Here is a 20,486-nt window from a genome sequence, read left to right on the forward strand (position 1 = left end):
GTGAGTTTGTTGGTTGACAACCATGAGTGGACTTTTTTTTAATTCATTATTTACATTATTTAGTGTGTGTGTGTGTGTGGGTTGGGATCTGAGTGAATGAAGGTAGTATCGTCAGCAAATAGTATAGGTTTAAGAATGTTAAAGACATTAGACAAATCATTGATGTATATAAGAAATAGGAGAGGTCCTAGGATGCTGTCCTGTGGCACTCCTACAGTTAATGGTAGAGTGGGGGAGGTTATATCATTGATGGCTACATATTGGTGTCTGTCACTAAGATAAGATCGAATATTATATAATTATATCATTCAGGATGCCAATACGAGTATAGACAGACTTGTGATGTCAAAAGACTTGATTTACTAAGAAAGTTATCAAGGGATATACGCCTTGCAGGCCACTGGAAAAATCAAACGTTCTGATCATTCTAAAAATCGGGACATTGTATGAGATGTACAACTGTTAAGAGAATGTAGTTTTAACAGTAAAGTGGAGATTCTGTGTTCCATTTCAAGTGCCTCTCACTTAATACATATATTTAAATTCACTTTTGTCGTTTGTCTCAACACCTGCATGCAGTGTAAATACATGTGAGTGTGTGGTACCAAGGTGTTAAAGATAACAGAAATAGATAACCCTCAGAAAGGCGACTGACTCCCAAAGAAAGTATATAAGAGGTAATTAGCCCCGTTGCGCAGAAATTACACAGAGAAAGTTACGTTGGATTAGTGGCTGAGGAAGGCAGTGAGAGAGGAATCGGAGGCGGGGCGGCAGAGACAGCTGGTACAGAGAGAGAGAGACAGCGGGTACAGCAGCAGTGTAGCAGCTACAGCTACAGCAACAGCAGCAGGAGCAGGAGGCTGGTGGGGAGTGTCTGTTACCACTACCACTACCAGAAGACGACTGGTGGGACATTATACCATGTCCACTGACCCGCCGCCCCACCATGGACACCCGGTCCATCACACGCCCGTATGTTGTCCCCGGCCTGGGGTCAGGGGGACTGGCTGTCCTAGCTTGGGGTCAGGGGGACTGGCTGTCCTAGCTTGGGGTCAGGGGGACTGGCTGTCCTAGCTTGGGGTCAGGGGGACTGGCTGTCCTAGCTTGGGGTCAGGGGGACTGGCTGGTCTAGCTTGGGGTCAGGGGGACTGGCTGCTCTAGCCTGGGGTCAGGGGGACTGGCTGCTCTAGCCTGGGGTCATGGGGACTGGCTGGTCTAGCCTGGGGTCATGGGGACTGGCTGGTCTAGCCTGGGCTCAGGGGGACTGGCTGGTCTAGCCTGGGGTTGGGGGACTGGCTGTCCTAGCCTGGGGTCAGGGGGACTGGCTGTCCTAGCCTGGGGTCAGGGGGACTGGCTGTCCTAGCCTGGGGTCAGGGGGGACTGGCTGTCCTAGCTTGGAGTCAGGGGGACTGGCTGTCCTGGCCTGGGCTCAGGGGGACTGGCTGTCCTAGCCCGGGGTCAGGGGGACTGGCTGTCCTAGCCCGGGGTCAGGGGGACTGGCTGTCCTAGCCCGGGGTCAGGGGGACTGGCTGTCCTAGCCCGGGGTCAGGGGGACTGGCTGTCCTAGCCCGGGGTCAGGGGGACTGGCTGTCCTAGCCCGGGGTCAGGGGGACTGGCTGTCCTAGCCCGGGGTCAGGGGGACTGGCTGTCCTAGCCCGGGGTCAGGGGGACTGGCTGTCCTAGCCCGGGGTCAGGGGGACTGGCTGTCCTAGCCCGGGGTCAGGGGGACTGGCTGTCCTAGCCCGGGGTCAGGGGGACTGGATGTCCTAGCCCGGGGTCAGGGGGACTGGCTGTCCTAGCCCGGGGTCAGGGGGACTGGCTGTCCTAGCCCGGGGTCAGGGGGACTGGCTGTCCTAGCCCGGGGTCAGGGGGACTGGCTGTCCTAGCCCGGGGTCAGGGGGACTGGCTGTCCTAGCCCGGGGTCAGGGGGACTGGCTGTCCTAGCCCGGGGTCAGGGGGACTCGCTGCTCTAGTCCGGGGTCAGGGGGACTCGCTGCTCTAGCCCGGGGTTGGGGGGACTCGCTGCACTACTTGTCTTGACTCCATATAAAGTCATTTGTATCTACTTGGTATAATTTAAGTACTGCAGTAAAAATTTTAAAGATTATTTACAGCTTTTTAATTCTAAATACAGGTACTGTACAGTATTTTGATTATAAACATTAATTTGGTTCATGTTTATCTGGTGTTTTTATCTTATTTAAACTATACTGTACTGCGTTCCCTCAAAACATATTTTTGTAAAAAAACAAATGTGTGATGGTTATTAATTTCTTTTTTTGTAATGACAGAGGCCGTCATTCAACCAGGAAGAGCTTCGAGTACTTCGAGAATGCAACAGGGAATCCTTTTATTACCGCAGCGTACCTATCGCTGCGGGTCTTTCGGCAGCTACGTACTTGGCTATGAGACAAGGTGCTGTATTAAATGTTTTCAGAGATGTGTTTTATTGTGTAAAGGGTTATGAAAAGTATACATATTTTCCGATCTAGCTCAAATTCTGCATGCTTGCTGCCTCGTAATTAATTCGGCAAAACACTGTACTGTATTAGGATTTCATAATATTGAGGGTATGGAAGGACTAGGGTCAGTAGTCACATTCTTGACCAGGGTTTCTCGATCTTGGTATTCTTGAAATAATTGCAGGTTGTATTTTTAGATAAACACACACAATTTCATTGTCAACTGAAGGGAAGATAATTTCTATCTTTGCTCTTGATGCTGGTTAAATGAGAAATTACACAAAAGTGACTCGAGAATGCATTTACATATACTGTAATTATAATTAGCCTATTTATCACACTCTTGCAGAACCCTTAGTTACCTTTGGGGTTCCGTGAAACCCAGGTTAAGAAGTGCAGCTCTATACTATTCTAATAGAATAGTTATTTAACAAGATTAAGGAAGGTGCAAAATAAGTGTACAATAAGAGTCCCAAATGTTCATCCAAAATAGATTCTAGCATAAGTGATTCAATATAGTGTTGCTCATCATTTTGGCAGTAAATGCAAGAAATTTTGGTAGTTATGATTCTGTAGTCACAAGTGAAACTTATCCTCAGGCAAGGCTGCAGAATTAGAATAATTCAATAATATACAGAAATTGTATGGTGTTTTATGGCAGCTTTATGATTTGAAAGAGCAAGGAATTAAAGCACTTGGTAGAAACTGGTTTCCTTGTACAGGTATTGAGGTAGGTAGAAAAATGTGTTCAGTTCAATTTTATTAATGCAAGTACATTTTCTCATCATACAGGAATCTTGAAAATGAGTTCGCGATTTGGTTACACTCCAAAGATCATCGGAGCATCATTCATTGGCTATTTTATGGGCAAGCTCTCGTATCAGGGTGCATGTGCCGAGAAGATGATGCAGCTCCCTAACAGCCCAGTAGGTGAAGCTTTACGCAAGAGGATGGGGCGCGTGGGTTTTCAGGAGACGTGGGTATATACTTTTTAATCTAGTTATGTTGATTCCTAATTTAATTATGCTAGGCTTATTTCTATATGAAATTTTCCTTATTAATACAACAAAGGCTATAAGAATAGAAATGATTCTCATTTGTTGCTCAATGCAAAGCTGCTGCTTGCTAAACCAATCAAATTGTTAATTAAGTTAGTGGCAAATACATTGAGAACATTTAGGTTATGTACAGTACTATGAAAGACTGTACTATTAATTCTTTTTAAGCCAAAGCCACTTTTTCACACGCCATATTTAGTGCATATTAATCTTTTTCAATGTTTTCAGCCTTGGCATGGAGCCAGGATTCATGTTGGGGTATCCCTCAAGTGAGCTGGGTCCTCCCACATCTGATGAGCCCATCTTTGACGACCATAGACCAGACCTGAGAGACCACAACGAGGGTCTGGATGATTACGAGCGTGGAGTTACTGAATGTAAGACTAGCGGTCGGCGTTCAATCCCCGACCATCCAAGTGGTTGGGTACCATTCCTTTACCCCTGTCCCATCCCAGATCCTTATCCTGACCCCTTCCCAGTGCTATATAGTCGTAATGGCTTGGCGCTTTCCCTTGACAATTCTCTTCCTCTTCATCTAATTATATTTTTAACATTTGCCCTTTAAACATTGTTTAGACCAGTTTTCATGTATTACATTCTAGTGTCCTCTCAGGCTTTGGTTCGTTTGGTCTGAAGTTTCACTTCAAATTTAAGTATTATACTGTTGAGATATTGATATTTAAACACCATTTTGACTTCTGCATATTTGTTTTATAGCTTTCCCATTTTTGCTAGTGTATTTATGTCTGATAGACATTGGCTCCGTATTGATGATGTGGACTGTGTGGGGTAGGTTAAAGTAAAGGCACTAAGAGTCTTTGAATTTATTTAATTGTTTTACATCGTTGGGAATGTAATGTAACATATTTATGTACATTTACATATGATGCATTTGACTTTGTTCTCCACAGCACTAACTCCTTACACAGAAGCCTCCTCAAGTGCATCACAACAGTACACAACATACCAAGAGCTTAGACGCCAAAACCGTGAAGAACATATCAATAAAATGGCTGAAAAATATCGTAGGCCTCAAACAGGTATGTTTTTATGGATTGTTATTAAAGCTGTTGATTGAGGGGGTAATAGGTTGTCTTAAAATCCAGATAAACAAAATACAATAGTGAATGAAAGGGAAAACTAAAGTAAAAGGGAAGGATACTATTAGTAGTCGAGAGCTTGCCTAATTTGTAGCATGTAAGTTACCCATGCAGTATTATCTCTTAAGGTTTGGCCTCTTGTGTTAAACACTTGTTTTGTAATTGATTCTTTGAGACAGTAAGTGATACTACTGAAGAAGCTGCAACTGCCTGCTGTTAGCCATTTAATATATTAAATAAGTGTGACTACACAAGACAATGGTAGTGTGGACTCTGTATAGCTGCGAGTCTGTGTATGATATAAACATGAAAATTAATTAATTAGAGCAGTAGACGCTTATAATGCAAGCAGCATATGTGTTGTAAGAAAGTGCGGAGTAAGAGTGTCAAATTGCAAGATTGAGGAAAGTTTTAAGAGGGTTTGGGCAGGTTGAATCATCCAGACTGGTGAAGAAAGTGTCTGATCAACTCTTGAGTGATGTTCTTTAGATTTTATTATTTGATATTGATAATCTCCATTTGTAATAAATTTTTTTGTGCTTGTCTGACACAGCAGATACATTACCAGAGAGTGGACCTCTTCCTCAAGGTGCAGAAGATTACCATCCAATTCAGCCTACACACAAGCTACAACCATCCATACGGACCACTGGGAAAAAGAATCAGTATGGAGATGATGTCGACGAATAATGGGTTTAAAAGATAGGAAGGTGAAGTGTTTAAATGCAACTTCAGTTCGGATTCTGGTGTATGCATTTGGGGTTTAAGACTAGTTTGGGGTTTGACTTCTTGCACAACTGCAGTATATTTGTAATGCTGGGGAAAAAAAAAAAACATGGTTTTTAGATATCTAATACTGGTTGGCTTGGCTGTATTATCTGGATGGCAAGTTATGTAAAAAATATACTGTGATAGAACTCTTGCTGTCTCACGACAGACATAGTTCAGTGATCAAATTTACAATTGGATTCCATCTCGTGTAGTTACCTTGTCCACTCGCAGTTTCCTTGTGGTAAACATAGCTTTCATAATTGTAGTTTCAAACAGATTTATCTATGCCTTTTAGGATTTCTTTATATTAAAGGGAATTTTATTTCTAAATGAGGCAATTCTTGAATATCATGATCATGTAACATTGCTTATATTCTGCTGCCTTATTAAGCCAAGACTTTCAAGGAACATATTGTAAGAGCAGGCAACAAATTGCCTTATCAGAAATGGCAAAGCATGTGCCGAGTGATTGTATCTCCAGAGTGAATTATTAGCTAATCTAGGCAGTAGATAATTCAGACTAGAATCAAAACAAATTGCATAACTTGCTTAAAAATATCTAAGTGGAGGGTTCTAGAAGTCATTGCAGTGCATTATATATAACCTTTAATAAACAGCCAGTTAAGGCTAATTTATCATACTGATAGTTTGTTGCCTTAGGTTGTGAATTAAACACACACTTTCTATTCATTCTTGTCAGAACGACTTTAAACAAATTTGTACAACTGTAAATAAATTATTAAATGTTCTTTTACTCTAAATTACCATCTTTGTGATGAGCGACCTCATTCTCTTGATTTACCCCAACATACAAAATGTTAACTTAACCCGAAACATAGAAACCCAAGCATCCCACCTAACCTACTGATGCAGCCACTCAGTAATATAGAAAACATGTATACTTGTATGTAATTTATGTTGGGAACAATAATATATTAGTTTGGTTGGATGGCCATCTCTTGTTGCCCCACTTCATTATAAAACATGAGGGTTCCTGGCAGTTTATTAGTTTATCAGCTAATGAGATTTTGTGATGTGGAAAACCTGTCTTTGTACAGTTGGGTAGAGTAGTGAAAAGTTGAGTAGATGTGTGTTTTGACAATGAGCAAGTGCATGTGGGGAGATGCAATGGTACACCTACCTTTCCTTGGAGCAGAAAATGTGGATGAAAATAACTAAACATTACAATGAAGCCAGATAACTAAGTCCCTAGATTTTATTTGTACAAAATAATTATTTTCCTTATTAATTTATTATTACAAATACAGGTCACTCGGATCACAATCTTGTTTAACTTCAAACATGCAAAGGCAATAGACCTGTGCAGCCAGTCTCAAATCCAAAAGCAAGAAAATTCAATTTTAATGAACGGATTAATTAGGAATGAACAAACCAAATCCTTACAGAAATATGATGGGAAGACAGCTAGATAACACATCCTTAAACCAGTGCCTTCAGAAAATAGGCAGTACACTAGCAGTATGTGCAAGTTACATACCACTGGAGAAGGGAGAGATGTAAACTGGAACGAGAATGGCATTCACACTGTAGGCAATAAAAGGCAAATTGCAGAGCGTCTTCCTTTATCATCCTCGAGATAGTGCAGTTATGTAGAGAAATAAAAAGAAGCTAAAGTTGCAAGAATCTCATAAAATTCAGGCGAGGCAAAGAGCATAAGTGAAATAGAGGAATCCCAAATACTTTTTTATGCAAAATCTAGAACAAAAACTTCAACTTGAATTGGGCAATTGTGCAAGGGTGATGGAGCCTTCACAGACAAAGGAGTGAAATACCGAGGCTACAGTACAATTGATTTCAGTGAACCCCAGAAGATGATCAGTGGTCCAACTGAATTTATTATGTGTTGCCACTATCGAACCATATCAGATGTCACCATAACCCCACGCGACTGAAGTAGCCATAGACAGTATGCTCGTGCACTCAATGAGCCCAGACTACTAGAATTTTATATTAAGAATTGCAAAAAAAAAAAAAAAAAAAAAAAAAAAAAAAAAAATCACTGTCCACCCAGGCACCTGACAGCGCTTCGGATCCGTAGCCCTGAGGGTTCTGGTTTTGATCCCCGGTGGAGGCGGAGACAAATGGGCAAAAAATGTTTTTCATCCTGATGCCCCTGTTACTTACCAGTAAATAGGTACCTGGGAGTTAGACAGCTGCTTCCTGGGGGTGTGTAACAAAAAAGCAGCCCTGGTCAAGGACAGGGACGCTAAGCTCCGAAATAACCGAGATAACGCCCTAAACATTTTCGAGATGTAGCCTAGATACTGGTGTCATCTCCGGCATACTTAAAGCTGCAGAGGTTACTCCACTCCACAAAGGAGGTAGTAATGCAGATGTAAAAAGTATAATCCAATAGCTCTAACTTTCACTTTTTTTTTGTTAGAGCTATTAAGTCACAAAAATATATATTCCCTGGAGCACGGGCAGAAGAGCACCTTACATAATAATTTGCACTTTTTAGTTAAGTTTTGATTGAGAAAAATATAAACTTTGTATGGAGTAAAATATTTTTATTATATATATATATATACAATATTGTGTTCTGTACATTCTAAAATAACATTCATATCACTTCAAACACTCATTGTCTTGTGCACATTTCAGCATAAGCACTGTAGATCCCTATTATACTGCTAAGTAATTATCAAAAGAAGGCACCAAGCCAGGAAAACACTGCAGCAACATCAGTATACTGCCGAGCAGCACATCAAGGATAATTTAAATAGTTATCACTTTTGAAGTCGTCAGATTATTTTTAAAAACTTTGGTATGTGCGTAAACTTTAATGGATACTGTAATTAATACTGGGGCACCTGTATCACTAAAGAATTAAAAACTGTTTTAAAAGAAAATTAAAACATGCGAATGGATTCAGAGGATACAGAAATGATTGTGGTGGTAGGTAGGTTACACATGTAAATGTGTAATGTATATGTAAAAATTCAAGACATTATTTAGAAGAGTTGTAAACATTGATGTATACTTTGACTAAAAATCAGTCTGGGCTATAGATTGAATTATGAATAACTTATGAAATTCTGTAAGGAAAATTCTGAGAATACCCGGAGGTTAATTGCAACTTATTATGACAATTACAGAGTATTTAAAACTTTACAAATGTCACTGAAAATTTACTCAAGACATTATATGGTATAGTTCTAAAAAATTCATACTCTGAATGTTAAACACTTTTCACCATTCTCACTAAAAATTAAAAAAAGGGCCTAATTTCATCTAATTTAATTAATTCCTAGTGCATCATAACTGAGACTACAGGGATTTGTCCCTGGCATTAGTATAGAAATTTTTGGAGTAGCTACACTCGAGATATAATGCCTGGTGTTGCCAGATGTTTTTTTTCTATAAAATCTGCCATGACCCAATAACATTGGGGATGTTCGTTGCACAACCATATAAGTCTTCAAACTTCTAAGCTGATACGCAACAGTGTTCGCCACACTACAGCCACTGAAAATTAAAGACATCTAAATTATGTATCTCCCAACGGAATACCTAAATCTTCTGAAAATGGCTACCCTCCATGTATGTATTGAGGGAGCCTCCCAGGTTGAATTACTGACCTTAAAATATATTCTCAGATCGAGTCATGAAATAAGTGTGATAAAGGATGGTATGTTTACCAGTTTTATAATATACAGGTGAAAGAGAACTTCAAAAATCTAACCAAATCTATTACTCTTTACTGGTTAAAGTCTAAACTTTCCCACTGACCCAATGATCCAGGACTCTCTTGCACTCAAATCTCTGAACCTCTTCCATTAATGTCCTTAAATTATTAAACCAATTCAAGACTATATATAAAACAAAAATACCTGGTGTAACTCAAGACAACAGTATTTTAATATTTTGTCGAGCTGGCCTGAGCTACTCATAGCATCTTTATGTTCTATATTGTCCAACATTCAGTAATAAAAAAAAATTAATTGGGCTGTATAGCAATATATCGCCATGCAAAATACTTCAGTCAACGCATCATCTTGTGAAGCTCTCTCACTTCACACACCTTCATTCAGTTCCTGACTATTACTCAGTCCTCACAAAGCAACTGAAATTTGTGATAATACATGACAGAACAAGTGTTTTATCTTACATGCTCGATGGGTAAAGGTATTTATGAAGGATAATAATTGAAAGGGGAAAATTGTTCAATGGTAGAAAGACACAATGAGACATCCTGACACCGCTTTTAAAACATTTCTTCCGATCACATTGCATTATGAAATGTCTCATTATAAGTAGAAAAACCAGCTACATATGAAGTCTTAAACATTCACAGTTTACACGCATCTTCCATTCATATCTTGCTTGAGCACTGGGATTGTTATATTGTACTACTGTACACACTTTACATTCGGGTATGTGGATACAAACCTTCATTCAGAATATTTGCAAAGTAAAACTTAAAGCTAAGATGACTTGAATTTTGTTGATATCACATTATTAACAGGCTAAGAATTAAATGTTACCAAAGTAAAGACTTAATATATTAACAGACTCAGAACTAAATATCACACAACATTATAATACTGTATTACATGCTCTTGTGATCTGACTGGGTTACGCTCATGTCGGCTGGCTCGATCAATGAACTTACTTTCTGACCTTCTGCTCCACAATCCACGTTTAATTTCAGGAACTTTCTTAGACTTCATGGTTTGGCCTACGTTTTCTTTGTCCAACCCTGCTTCACATGACTTCTTGCTTAGGTTTTCAGTACTTCTGGGTCGCTCTCTAAGAACATAAGCAAGACCAGGTTTTGCCATACTTACAGTTTCCTGTGTGCATTGCAGCAGGTTTGAGAGTGGAGCAGACTGCAGGGGAGATTCTCCAGTTTTTTCCTGTCCTTGGTGTTGAACACTACTGACATTGCTAGTTGTTGCTTTGAGGGGGACTCTACAGTTAGTTTCGTTTTGCACCTTATCTTTCGATTCTTTCTTTGACTCTGAAGAGCGTTCTGCTAAACGAAAAATGTTACCTCTCTTCAGTCGACTCTTTGGGTTATCAAGTGTGTTGCTCTTAAATTTAGTGGGCTTTTCCTTGAAGGACACTCGTTTCTCAGGTGGTGGTTGTATGCCTCTCATTTTGAGAAATGGATTACTGATGCGTTGCGGATCTAGCTTTGTTGTGGTGGTCAAACCATCACCAGGGTCAGCACTCACTGTGGTATCCAGGTCAGAAGTGGGCCTGTGGGGGGATGTTGCAGCATTTTGCCGAGGTCTTGACTGTCTCAGGTAAATCTGGGCTCTCACTAAATGCTGACGTGCTTCTTTTTCCATAGCTGCCACTCGGTGCTCTCGATGAGTTACATCACGTTCTCTTTCTTGTAGAGCCACCTCACGCTCCCTTACTGTTAACTCAGATTCCCGAAGTGTTAAAATTCGCTCTCTCCATGATTTTGGTGACATACCCCCACAAGCACATGCCAGTTTGGCCAAGTTTATATCAATACTTCCTCTTTCAGGAACAGGCCCCACATTTCTAGCAGCATTACAGATTTTATCTATGGTGTTTCCTAAAGGTTCTGTGTGATCTCTTTTCTGAGGTAGTTTTATTTTTTTTTTCTTGAGGTAGATACGTAGTTATGGAAGCGACTTCATTTTCCTTCTCATTAGGGACTAGTTTATCCTGACAGCCAGAGAATTTGTGCTCCTCCGCATCACTAAAGCTTCTTAAGTCGTCTCTTTTCGAAATTCTGTAAGTTTCTTTCATGGAATATGTGTCAGATTTGGTATGATTAGCTTGAGCTTCATCTCTACAAAATACATCTATTTTGTTAAGTTTCCTGCTATTGTTGGAGGAATCTCTCTCTATGGCTGGGTCTGACTCTTTCAATAACTCATCTGCATTTTCCTTTTTTCCATCTTCCTCCACCTTTTTGCTTGCTCGTGTCTCAAAGCTTCTTTTATCCTTTGAATCATCTGCATCCTCCACAACATCTAGTTTCCTTGGTGGGTTAGCCGCACTCAAGAGAACTGTGTGACTCAGAGAATGATAGAGAGAGTCATCTTCCTGTCGATCCTTATCCGAGGTAGTACGAGCTACAAGAGCGGAGTGATGGAGAACCAGGTGAGCGGTAGGACGCAAGAAGTCCTCATAAGTCAGCAAAAGACCCAAAACCTCTTGTAATGCACTGCTGTATTGCATGGGAATGCGTTCATATCTGTTGAAAAATAATACAATTCCTTGACAAGCCGTTAATATCAATAGGTAGCATGAATCAATATTTGATTATTTCACATCTACCAAGCCAGCAAAATTAAATAAAGTTTTATGCACCATATACAACATACAATATTGCACCATATACAATAAGTATTTTATAATGCAATATTAACTAGGCATTTTGATTGCATGAGGGCAATCACGAAAGGTAAAACTCAGATTGGATAACTAGCCAAGAATGTTTGGCTAGTGAAACTTTACACGGCAAAAGTGTAAAGGTGTTTATTTTGTTGTGGAATTAACGTTATTGATGAAAGTAAATTACAAATGTCATCAAAGTTACAAAAAAATCTTTGTATGCCCTATTCTGCATGATGAAGCCTGTCAACAAAGAAAATATTTATATATAAAGAACTATCAATATATAATATGAAGAAAAGTGGGAGAAATAACAAAAATATTCAATTTCTCTAACTAGACCTAAAATATGCAATGAAAAGGATCAACCAAGATATGATAACATTCGGAATTCTGATGAGTGTAGAGAGTGACAGTTTTCAACACAAGACAAGATGCATTACTGTTCGAAACGTGAACAACAAATTAGTCGTAAGAACTACAAATTTAATATTTTTATGAAGGTGGTAAGCAAGAGGAATGCAGTAGAAGTAGTAGCAAACGTTGCCACCTTCATACAGTCTTAAGACGATTACCAGATGCCAATAGACAGGAGGTGGGGGCCCCAAGAGTCATAGTTTGCTTCCCACAGACACTGACCTTGCTTCTCTGATTTTGGAAGCCAGCTGCTTGTGTGTGGTGGCCTGGAAGGGAGGGTGCAGCGCACACAGCTCATATATCAGACAGCCCAGTGACCACATGTCCGACTTTTCATTGTAATCTTGTCCTTCTATTACTTCCTGTTGAATACATACATTCCATCAATGCATGACAGGTGCTTAAAATCACTTGTGCAATACAATTTATGGAAGTTAAGAAATCATTTATTACCAGCAGCATGCATAATTTCCACATCATGCCATTCTCAACACTGACTGTCATTCCAAGTTCAGACACCAAGTACATCAGTCACCATCCTCGAATAGACTTTTTTTTTCAAAACCATTTCTAGGACATACCTTTTTAAAAGGTAATGTCCAAACTTTGATGACAAAAATAAAAAAAGCTGCAAATATCAATGATAAGCTATAACAGTGTTCACAATTAACTGCTTGATGAATGTCAGAGAAGATGAAATTTGTAACTAAATAGAGCAATGATAGCGACATTCCCAATGTCATTAATGAAACAAATTGTGAAGGCAATTACAGTACCCCTGTATATTTTGGTCAATTATTTATGCAGAACTGAAAAAGTGCCAAAATGCACAACTCACAGGGCTCATATAATAGGGAGTTCCAACAAAAGTAGTAGCAAAGCTGGCCTCTGAGTTCAGAGTTCTGGCCAAGCCAAAGTCCCCCAATTTGACTTCGCCATCTGCATCCAGGAATACATTAGCCGGTTTGATGTCTCTGTGGAGGATGATTCGTCCTCCTCTCAGCTGTCTCGTATGACAAACCTTCAAGGCTTCGCAGATCTGTAACAACCAAGGAAGATGGCAGTAGTACAAGTAGAGGAATACGCTGCACAGAGCCATTCAGCAGACTGGTGCGAGGTGAAGTAACAAAGGAGAAAAACAAATCTAATGCGGAAAAGTGTGTTAAAAGAGGAATATGAACAGTTAAAGAGCAGAGGTGTGGGCCGGTAATGTTTAGGCACGGAGTACATAATTTAGGTATCTGTCAAACAAAGCTCATAGCTTAGTCATTAAGTAGAGGATATATTGGGCAACTTTGAGACAAAATTAACTTATTATATTATATTATAGTGTCAAAAATAACCTTACAACATCAAATTGCTCATGAACATTTAGACAGCAAAAGCTATGATTGATTGCTTAAGTTTTCAAAGTTTGTTGAAAACTTACATTTTTTAAATTTTTTCTTGGTATAAAAGAAGAACCATTTTTGTAAACACACGAGAACATTTGTATAACATAATTCAATTGACTTGACAATGGTCCAGGACGGACCGAAACGTCGTCGTCGTCTCTTCACTTTCTAGTGTGAGGTTTGGTCAACATAACTCAAAACACAGTGGTGCATGCTTTGCATAAATTCACACACACACTTTGTAAATTTACCGAAGACACAGGTTTGCAGGTAGTGTTTGTTTTTCTTTTACAGCTATACAGAACACTTGTGTGCACATTTACCATTCACATTAATACTGTTTACATACAGTAAATAATAAGCAAGGACTATTGCTTATTATTTATTAGTTATATTTATTAGTTAAAATCCACTTTTTTTATTTACACTTCAGGTAGACAATAATTGCTCTGCTGTTAACCGAGTAAACTACTTCGTAAAAAAAATTCTGAAAGATATTATTTTGCTTTGCATAGCTACAGTACAGAAAATATGTAGATCTGTCATGCATGCACATTCGTGTTTTAGTTTATGATAAATAAGGAATGTTGAAATGTTTCTACTCATTTTCAGGAACACTGTATGAACTATAACATATTACAGTATATACAGACGAGGAGTCACAATAACGTGGCTAAAATATGTTGACCAGACCACACACTAGAAAGTGAAGGGACGACGACGTTTCGGTCCGTCCTGGACCATTCTCAAGTCGATTGTGACTTGACAATCGACTGGTGGTTTGGTCAACATTACTGTATATACTTTATCATTCATTTTTGGGCATCTATATTCTAGATATTTAGCATTAACTTTTAAATATTGACAAAATTGAGTTATAACCCCAACAAATAACATTGGAAAGGGAAGTTGTGAGGATGACGAGATATAATAATTATGCATGTGTTTGAGCAGGATCACGGTGTGCAATCTCTGACCACTTGGACGGTCAGGGATTGAACGCCAACCTGCACGAAGCGAGACCGTCGCTCTACCGTCCAGCCCAAGTGGTTGGGCTGGAAGGCAGAAGGCTGCTACTGTTTTATATAAAAGCTAAAATATAATAATGGCCAGTAATTCAAGATCCTTAATTATTACTTAAACTGTATATCTAAACAAAAATATAAATATTTAGCATTGTGAAAGAAGTCAAGAAAACTAACTTGTTTGAGCACCCTCCAGATGAAGCCCTCCTCTAGAAAGGTTGAGGTCTGGCGGCACTTTGATATAAGATGTTTCAGGTCACCACCGGGGCAATATTCCATCAAGATGTAGAGTGTGGTAGAACGCCTATCAACTATGTGATGCAAGAACTTCACTATATTGGGGTGTCTCAATTCTCTCAAAAGATTCACCTCCAGTACTAACCCCTGAAATGAAGAGATGTCAGTTAGAAAATCATTGTATCCTTAACAGAGAACATAAATGCAAGAAACTAAAATGAATAATAATAAAGTTAGGTATTAGGTGGTAGGAAACATGCCCAACCATTCCTCTCCTGCCTGGGATTTGAACCTGGAATTCCTGAGTGTGAGCATACCTGGAGAGAGGGAGAGTTTCGGAGTGGAGTAGTTCTACTCCCCGAGCCCAGCCTGGGGCAAGAATGAACTCAACTGTACTACCGAGCCCAAAATTTGGAATACACTACTATATACACTAATACCCCGGCACTCGGACACTTCATTTGAGAAAAAACGCTCGGTAGTCGAACGTGCACGAGTAACAAACAAGTTAGTTTCCAGTAGCTGTCATTCAGTACACAACCCCACTAAACTTTGCTGTAAACTTTGTGTTTTCTTCAATACTTTTATATTCTTAGCATAAGTAAGTCACCATGGCACCTAAGAAGATTAGTGATGAGCCAAATGAAAAGATAATTAGAACCATGATAGAGATGAAAAATGGAGCTTATAGCAGAATATTAAAAAGTGATATCCGGGTGTCTGTTGTTGCTAACAAGTTTGGTGTGCCTCTAAATCTACGATCTTTACGAGACTAAAAAATAAAAAGTCATCAAAGGAGCCGATAGCGAAGTGTTCAAAGCCAGTCATGGGTGGTTTGAGAAATTTAAGAGATGTGGCATTTATAGTGTGGCGAGAGCATGGGAAAGTTGCCAGCTAACACAGATGCTGCCACAAACTCTATCTACTCTCCTAGGTACAGATAAGTGAAAATAAATTTGCATTTATTTCATCTTTTATTTTCATCATTGTGTTTATATGTGCATTTTTTTTAAATACAGTAAATTTTTAAATACAGTGTGGTAAAGTAAGAGTCGGTGGTATCTGCTAAACTCGTGTTTTCCAGCAGACAACTGGATGAAGTTACTCAAGAGTATATACAGTAGTTCCTATATAAAATATAGACATTCTACTTTTAAATAGGTTACCAATTCAACACAGACTTGCCTGCTTCTCAGATTCACTCATGGCACCATAATTGAGCTCCTTCCATACAAGGACTTGTCCATCTAGATGTCTCACTTTCCGCACTGTTCCATGAGCCCCACTACCAATTGTTGATAGCACCTCAAACTCCTCTAGTTTAGGACCCATAATTTTCAACATTCAGGGATAGATAGCACTGTAAAGAAAATATATATACTGTACATCATTCACCTCAATAAATGATGCTCATCCACATTTTTTTTTAAACAGTCTAAACAACCAAACATTTAAATAATATACCTTATGATTGAAGAACAAAGCCTGATGCATATCGAGTTCCCACAACCAGTAAATGTACAATTCACATTATCAGATATATTTAACATTTAATTTTCCTTTATCATTTAACTTAATATTTAACTAAACTTTCAATTCAAATCTGCTTGATTCAGTTTGCTTTGTTTAGAAATATCTAGCTCAGAGACTGATACTTCTTAAATTAAAATGTGTGTGTTCACTCACAAAATATTTATAAAACTAGGACTGTTTAGTGAGGAAATCCTAACTTTCCAGATAATTTCTGATATGCAATTTTTACAAGAGTTCTATACCCCCCTCCCCCCCCTTCTTAAATATTGGGACCATGTTATTGACTCCCGCAGGTAGGGTCAGTAGTTCCTATCGACTTATTAAATATGCTACTTAAGTGGCCCACCGAACTGCTGCTCACACTATTAAGAGACGCCCTCGAACCTTGTCTAGACCAAAAGCAATTTTTAGGTTTAGGCCTCTCACAATTTGTGTACTGTAATTAAATCTTTGTTAAGTCTGCCTGTAACACAGTGTACAGTATTTTAATCAACATCTTGATAACCTTCTTCCACATTGGATAAACTTGAGATTTTTGGTCCTGGACCATTCTCAAAACAATCGACTTGAGAATGGTCCAGGACGGACCGAAACGTCGTCGTTCCTTCACCTTCTAGTGTGTGATCTGGTCAACATACTTCAGCCACATTATTGTGACTCATCGCCTGCAATTATCAAGCATTTTATTCATTTCCTTCCAGTGTGTGTTTGCAGTGCTCAAGTCTTTTCTGCTACCTTCATTTTAAATACAGGAGTTGAACAAAATCCTTCAGTACTGAAATTTCACATTGCTGGCTATCTTGGCTATCTTGGCTTGACTTAGTCGTTTTTTATTTCTGGCTTGACCACTTTTTTTTTTCTTAATGAATTCTACTTATCAGCTAGGTGGGGGTTCCCCTTTTGTGCCTTCTAAAAGTACCCTTTTTTCTGATGGTGTTTAATTTAGTTTGTCAGCCTTTTGGAATCGTCATTTAGCACCATTTGTCTGCTAGGGCTATTTCCATATTTGTAATTATTTTTATACATGGTATTCATTAACTGAAAGAGAGGCCATCAAAATCTGGTCTGTTATTGAGCGTGTGTTGCTCTTCTGTTTCATCTGCAATTCACAAATCTGGACCTGATATCCAAAGATATCAGGTGGAAATACTGAGATGGTCAAATCTGAATGCAAACATGATCCGTGATCTGAAGCTGCCAATCAATATACATTATACCGTAATTGTATTATACAATATACTGTTGTTGTTGTTCTAGATTCAGCTACTCGGAATAAAAGTTCCAAGTAGTACGGGCTATGGTGAGCCCGTTGTGGACTTACCTGGCATAGGAGCGGGGCTGTGGGAATGTACAGTATACAGTACTGTAAATCTTTCTATAAGACAAATCGGTTACCGAGGTTCCTATCTAAAATATTAGTAATAAGACATCTTGTGTTATACTTCTGCTGTATTTTGCAGTTCAATTATAGTCTCTAACTATAAAATAGTCAGATCCCATTGAATAAGCTTACATAGAAGAATGAAAAAGATAATTCATCGTGATTTTGGACCACGAAACTCTGCATTAAGTTATCACATTGTCAAGGAAATTATATTTTTAACGTGGCAGCAATTCCTGTGATATATATATATAATACACTAATTTATTTATTTATTTTAATTATTTATGCATATACAAGAATGTACATAAGGAATGTGAGGATACAAATATGGTAATTACAGTCTTGTAAAGCCACTAGCACGCGCAGCGTTTCGGGCAGAAGGTTTAAGGTCCATGACTCCTACAATACCCAGATGACAGTACATTAAATATCAATCCACTAAACTATTATTGGTCCTAAATACAGCCATACATAGGGAGTATACATATACATAAGGGGTATGTATAAGGTACATACATGCTCTATCTTGCTGATAGCAAGTCGATATTTATATTGCTAGGAGTATTAATTAACGGTACACAGATACAATCACTAAGTCATCTGGAACACCACAGACACCAAAACACAAAGATGCAGATCCTTACTTCCTCAGAGCATATTTAAAGAGCCAGCCACCACCTTGCCAGTCGTCCCAGGTTGTGGCCTTTTCAAAGTAAGGGGGTTTAAAAATGGCTGCCAGGGCTAGCGGTAGTGATTGGTCGGCGAGTCTGAATATCTCACCTCGGATTGGCTCGTAGTTACCCTGGGCTGTGACGTAATTTCCGTAAACATTTACGCCATACGTAATATTTGTTCACTCTGTACTCAAATTGGTAAACTGTTTTAAAGTTGAATAAATACACGATTTCAATAGTATTATAATAAATTATATAATTCATTTATTTTGCTAATAATATTTCTATCATTAATGATTTTGGTTTGTTATTTTGACTTGCAGGGATCACTGAAAGCTGAACTCAATTCGGTTTATAAGCGACGTTGCAGTGTTTCTGTTGGGTCAACGAACAGTCACCAACGAACAGTACCCCAGCGAACAAACACGCAAACCCCAAGTCCAATTCTAATTCTGACAGCGATTTTGTTTATATATATATTTATCAACAAGCATAGGTATACACAGCACCTAATATGCCATTATTGGAGATAACAAATTAAAGTTAAAAAAAAGGCTTTAAATTAAATATCGAAATTCATTAATTATAATCCGAAATTGGAGACCAACGCTTGGGGCTAATGGTGTTAGCCTCACCCAGTTTTCTAAGAGGACACAAGTGGAGTCTGGGAGTATCATAGGCTAGTTGTAGGTCGGCCTCAGTGCCACACTTTAAGAAATATTGGCATCCAGACCAACTCCCTGGGATTTTTATGAAATCTAAAATCGGGGATATGTTTTGCATAGTTATTTAACATTTTTTCAGTGATTCATAACACTAAATTTTTTGAGAGAGGGGAGAAAGGGATGTAGAAGAGGAGACAGAAGAAAGGGAAGTAGAAGAAGAAGAGTGGGAAGATGTTAGAAGAGAGGAAAGAAAGGTGGAGAGGGTAGGAAAGGGGAAGAGGTGAGTAAGGGGCGGAAAGAAGGTGGAGAGGGTGGGAAGAGGAGAGGGGGAGATGAGAGATATTTTAAAAAAAGATGCTCATGATTAATGAATTTTAATTGATCTCAACCCTTTCCAACATTTTTTAGATTTAAACCCCCCAAAATGCATGTATCAATACACTCTGGCTTCCTGTCCCCCGACCCAATGAATCTGAATCTTAATCGGGCTCAGAGAAGAATGGTAAAGTTAATTCCAGGAACTAGAAATATTTCATATTATATAAATTTGTTTTTATTAATACGCTTAGGGATACACAACAATGTGCTGCTACCTTATTCTAAATGAAAGATTACACAGTGTAGATAAAAAAACTAGCTGTAAGTTCATGTAATATCTCACAGGATGGTTAGTCATACATGGAATCAGGAGATGAAAATTCAAATTTGAATTTGAATTTTGAATTTGAATTTTGAGAGAACATGAAATGCGAGGCTGATCTATTAGTCTGCACGAACAAAATTTGGGTACATCACAAGAATATCTTCCATTATTCCTGAGTGTATGAAGTAGTTACAGAGCTCATAGTACCTCATACTATTTAGTCTGAAATTATTGATAACATGACAGTCACAGATATATTGTTGGAGAATATGCCCTAGTTCTTGAATCCTCGTCACCTTGAATCGAGGTTCGAATCTTCGTCACGGCCCTTGTGGATTTGTTCATTTGATGCACCACGCAATTGTGATTTCTGTGTGTAATGCCCTAGTTCTTGTTCACATAGTTTACAACTGGAATGTCCATCAGTGGGAGATTCATTACCTGCAGCCACGTGCCTTATATATCGATATCCCAGCCTAATTCTGGCAATTTACAATGTCACACTATCCAATAAATGTTTTATGCTACCGGTACATATAGTTCTCAGTTCTAAACATATTACAGCTCTTTATACATAAAATAAATCAGTAAGTGTAGGTTAGACATATATATATATGGGCTTGGGTAGATATAAACGGGCTATAGGGCTTAAACTAGCTATTTAAGTTTGTTAATTAAAAAAATATATATATGTATCAATGAGTTTCGTCTCCAACCGAATCATTTTTATTCACCACCTCTGATTATAATTATTTATTGATAACTCTTATAACATTTGCTC

The 20,486-nt window shown here is 38.7% G+C and overlaps 2 protein-coding genes across 3 annotated transcripts; one reads left to right on the plus strand and one right to left on the minus strand.

The window, feature by feature from the left end:
• Nucleotides 1-760: 760 nt before the first annotated feature.
• Nucleotides 761-6,139, plus strand: asrij (OCIA domain-containing protein asrij). 2 transcript variants are annotated; one of them, XM_045740607.2, is made up of 6 exons: nt 761-972; nt 2,292-2,415; nt 3,255-3,438; nt 3,749-3,897; nt 4,432-4,560; nt 5,177-6,139. In XM_045740607.2, the coding sequence occupies exons 1-6, from the start codon at nt 922-924 to the stop codon at nt 5,308-5,310; spliced, it is 771 nt and encodes a 256-aa protein (XP_045596563.2). In that variant the 5' UTR covers nt 761-921; the 3' UTR covers nt 5,311-6,139. The 2 variants fall into 2 exon arrangements, with proteins under 2 accessions (XP_045596563.2, XP_045596562.2); XM_045740606.2 differs by having other exon boundaries at nt 763-972; nt 5,174-6,139.
• Nucleotides 6,140-7,901: 1,762 nt separating this feature from the next.
• On the minus strand, nt 7,902-18,515 carry LOC123757158 (serine/threonine-protein kinase Nek2). Its single transcript, XM_045740604.2, is given in 8 exon segments — nt 7,902-8,880; nt 10,028-10,953; nt 10,955-11,593; nt 12,373-12,512; nt 12,989-13,189; nt 14,747-14,953; nt 15,992-16,166; nt 18,368-18,515. Coding segments are annotated over 7 exon segments (2,319 nt in total). The 5' UTR covers nt 16,151-16,166; nt 18,368-18,515; the 3' UTR covers nt 7,902-8,833.
• Nucleotides 18,516-20,486: the final 1,971 nt, after the last annotated feature.

The sequence above is a fragment of the Procambarus clarkii genome, chromosome 13 (assembly GCF_040958095.1).
Source record: "Procambarus clarkii isolate CNS0578487 chromosome 13, FALCON_Pclarkii_2.0, whole genome shotgun sequence".
NCBI lineage: Eukaryota > Metazoa > Arthropoda > Malacostraca > Decapoda > Cambaridae > Procambarus > Procambarus clarkii.

What these genes read in the sequence shown, in the direction of transcription:
- asrij (XM_045740606.2), top strand. Translation starts at nt 922, where the DNA reads ATGTCCACTGACCCGCCGCCCCACCATGGACACCCGGTCCATCACACG. An exon ending in GTACTTGGCTATGAGACAAG is followed by an intron (nt 2,416 to 3,254) that starts GTGCTGTATTAA and finishes CTCATCATACAG; the next exon opens with GAATCTTGAAAATGAGTTCG. An exon ending in CGAGCGTGGAGTTACTGAAT is followed by an intron (nt 3,898 to 4,431) that starts GTAAGACTAGCG and finishes TGTTCTCCACAG; the next exon opens with CACTAACTCCTTACACAGAA.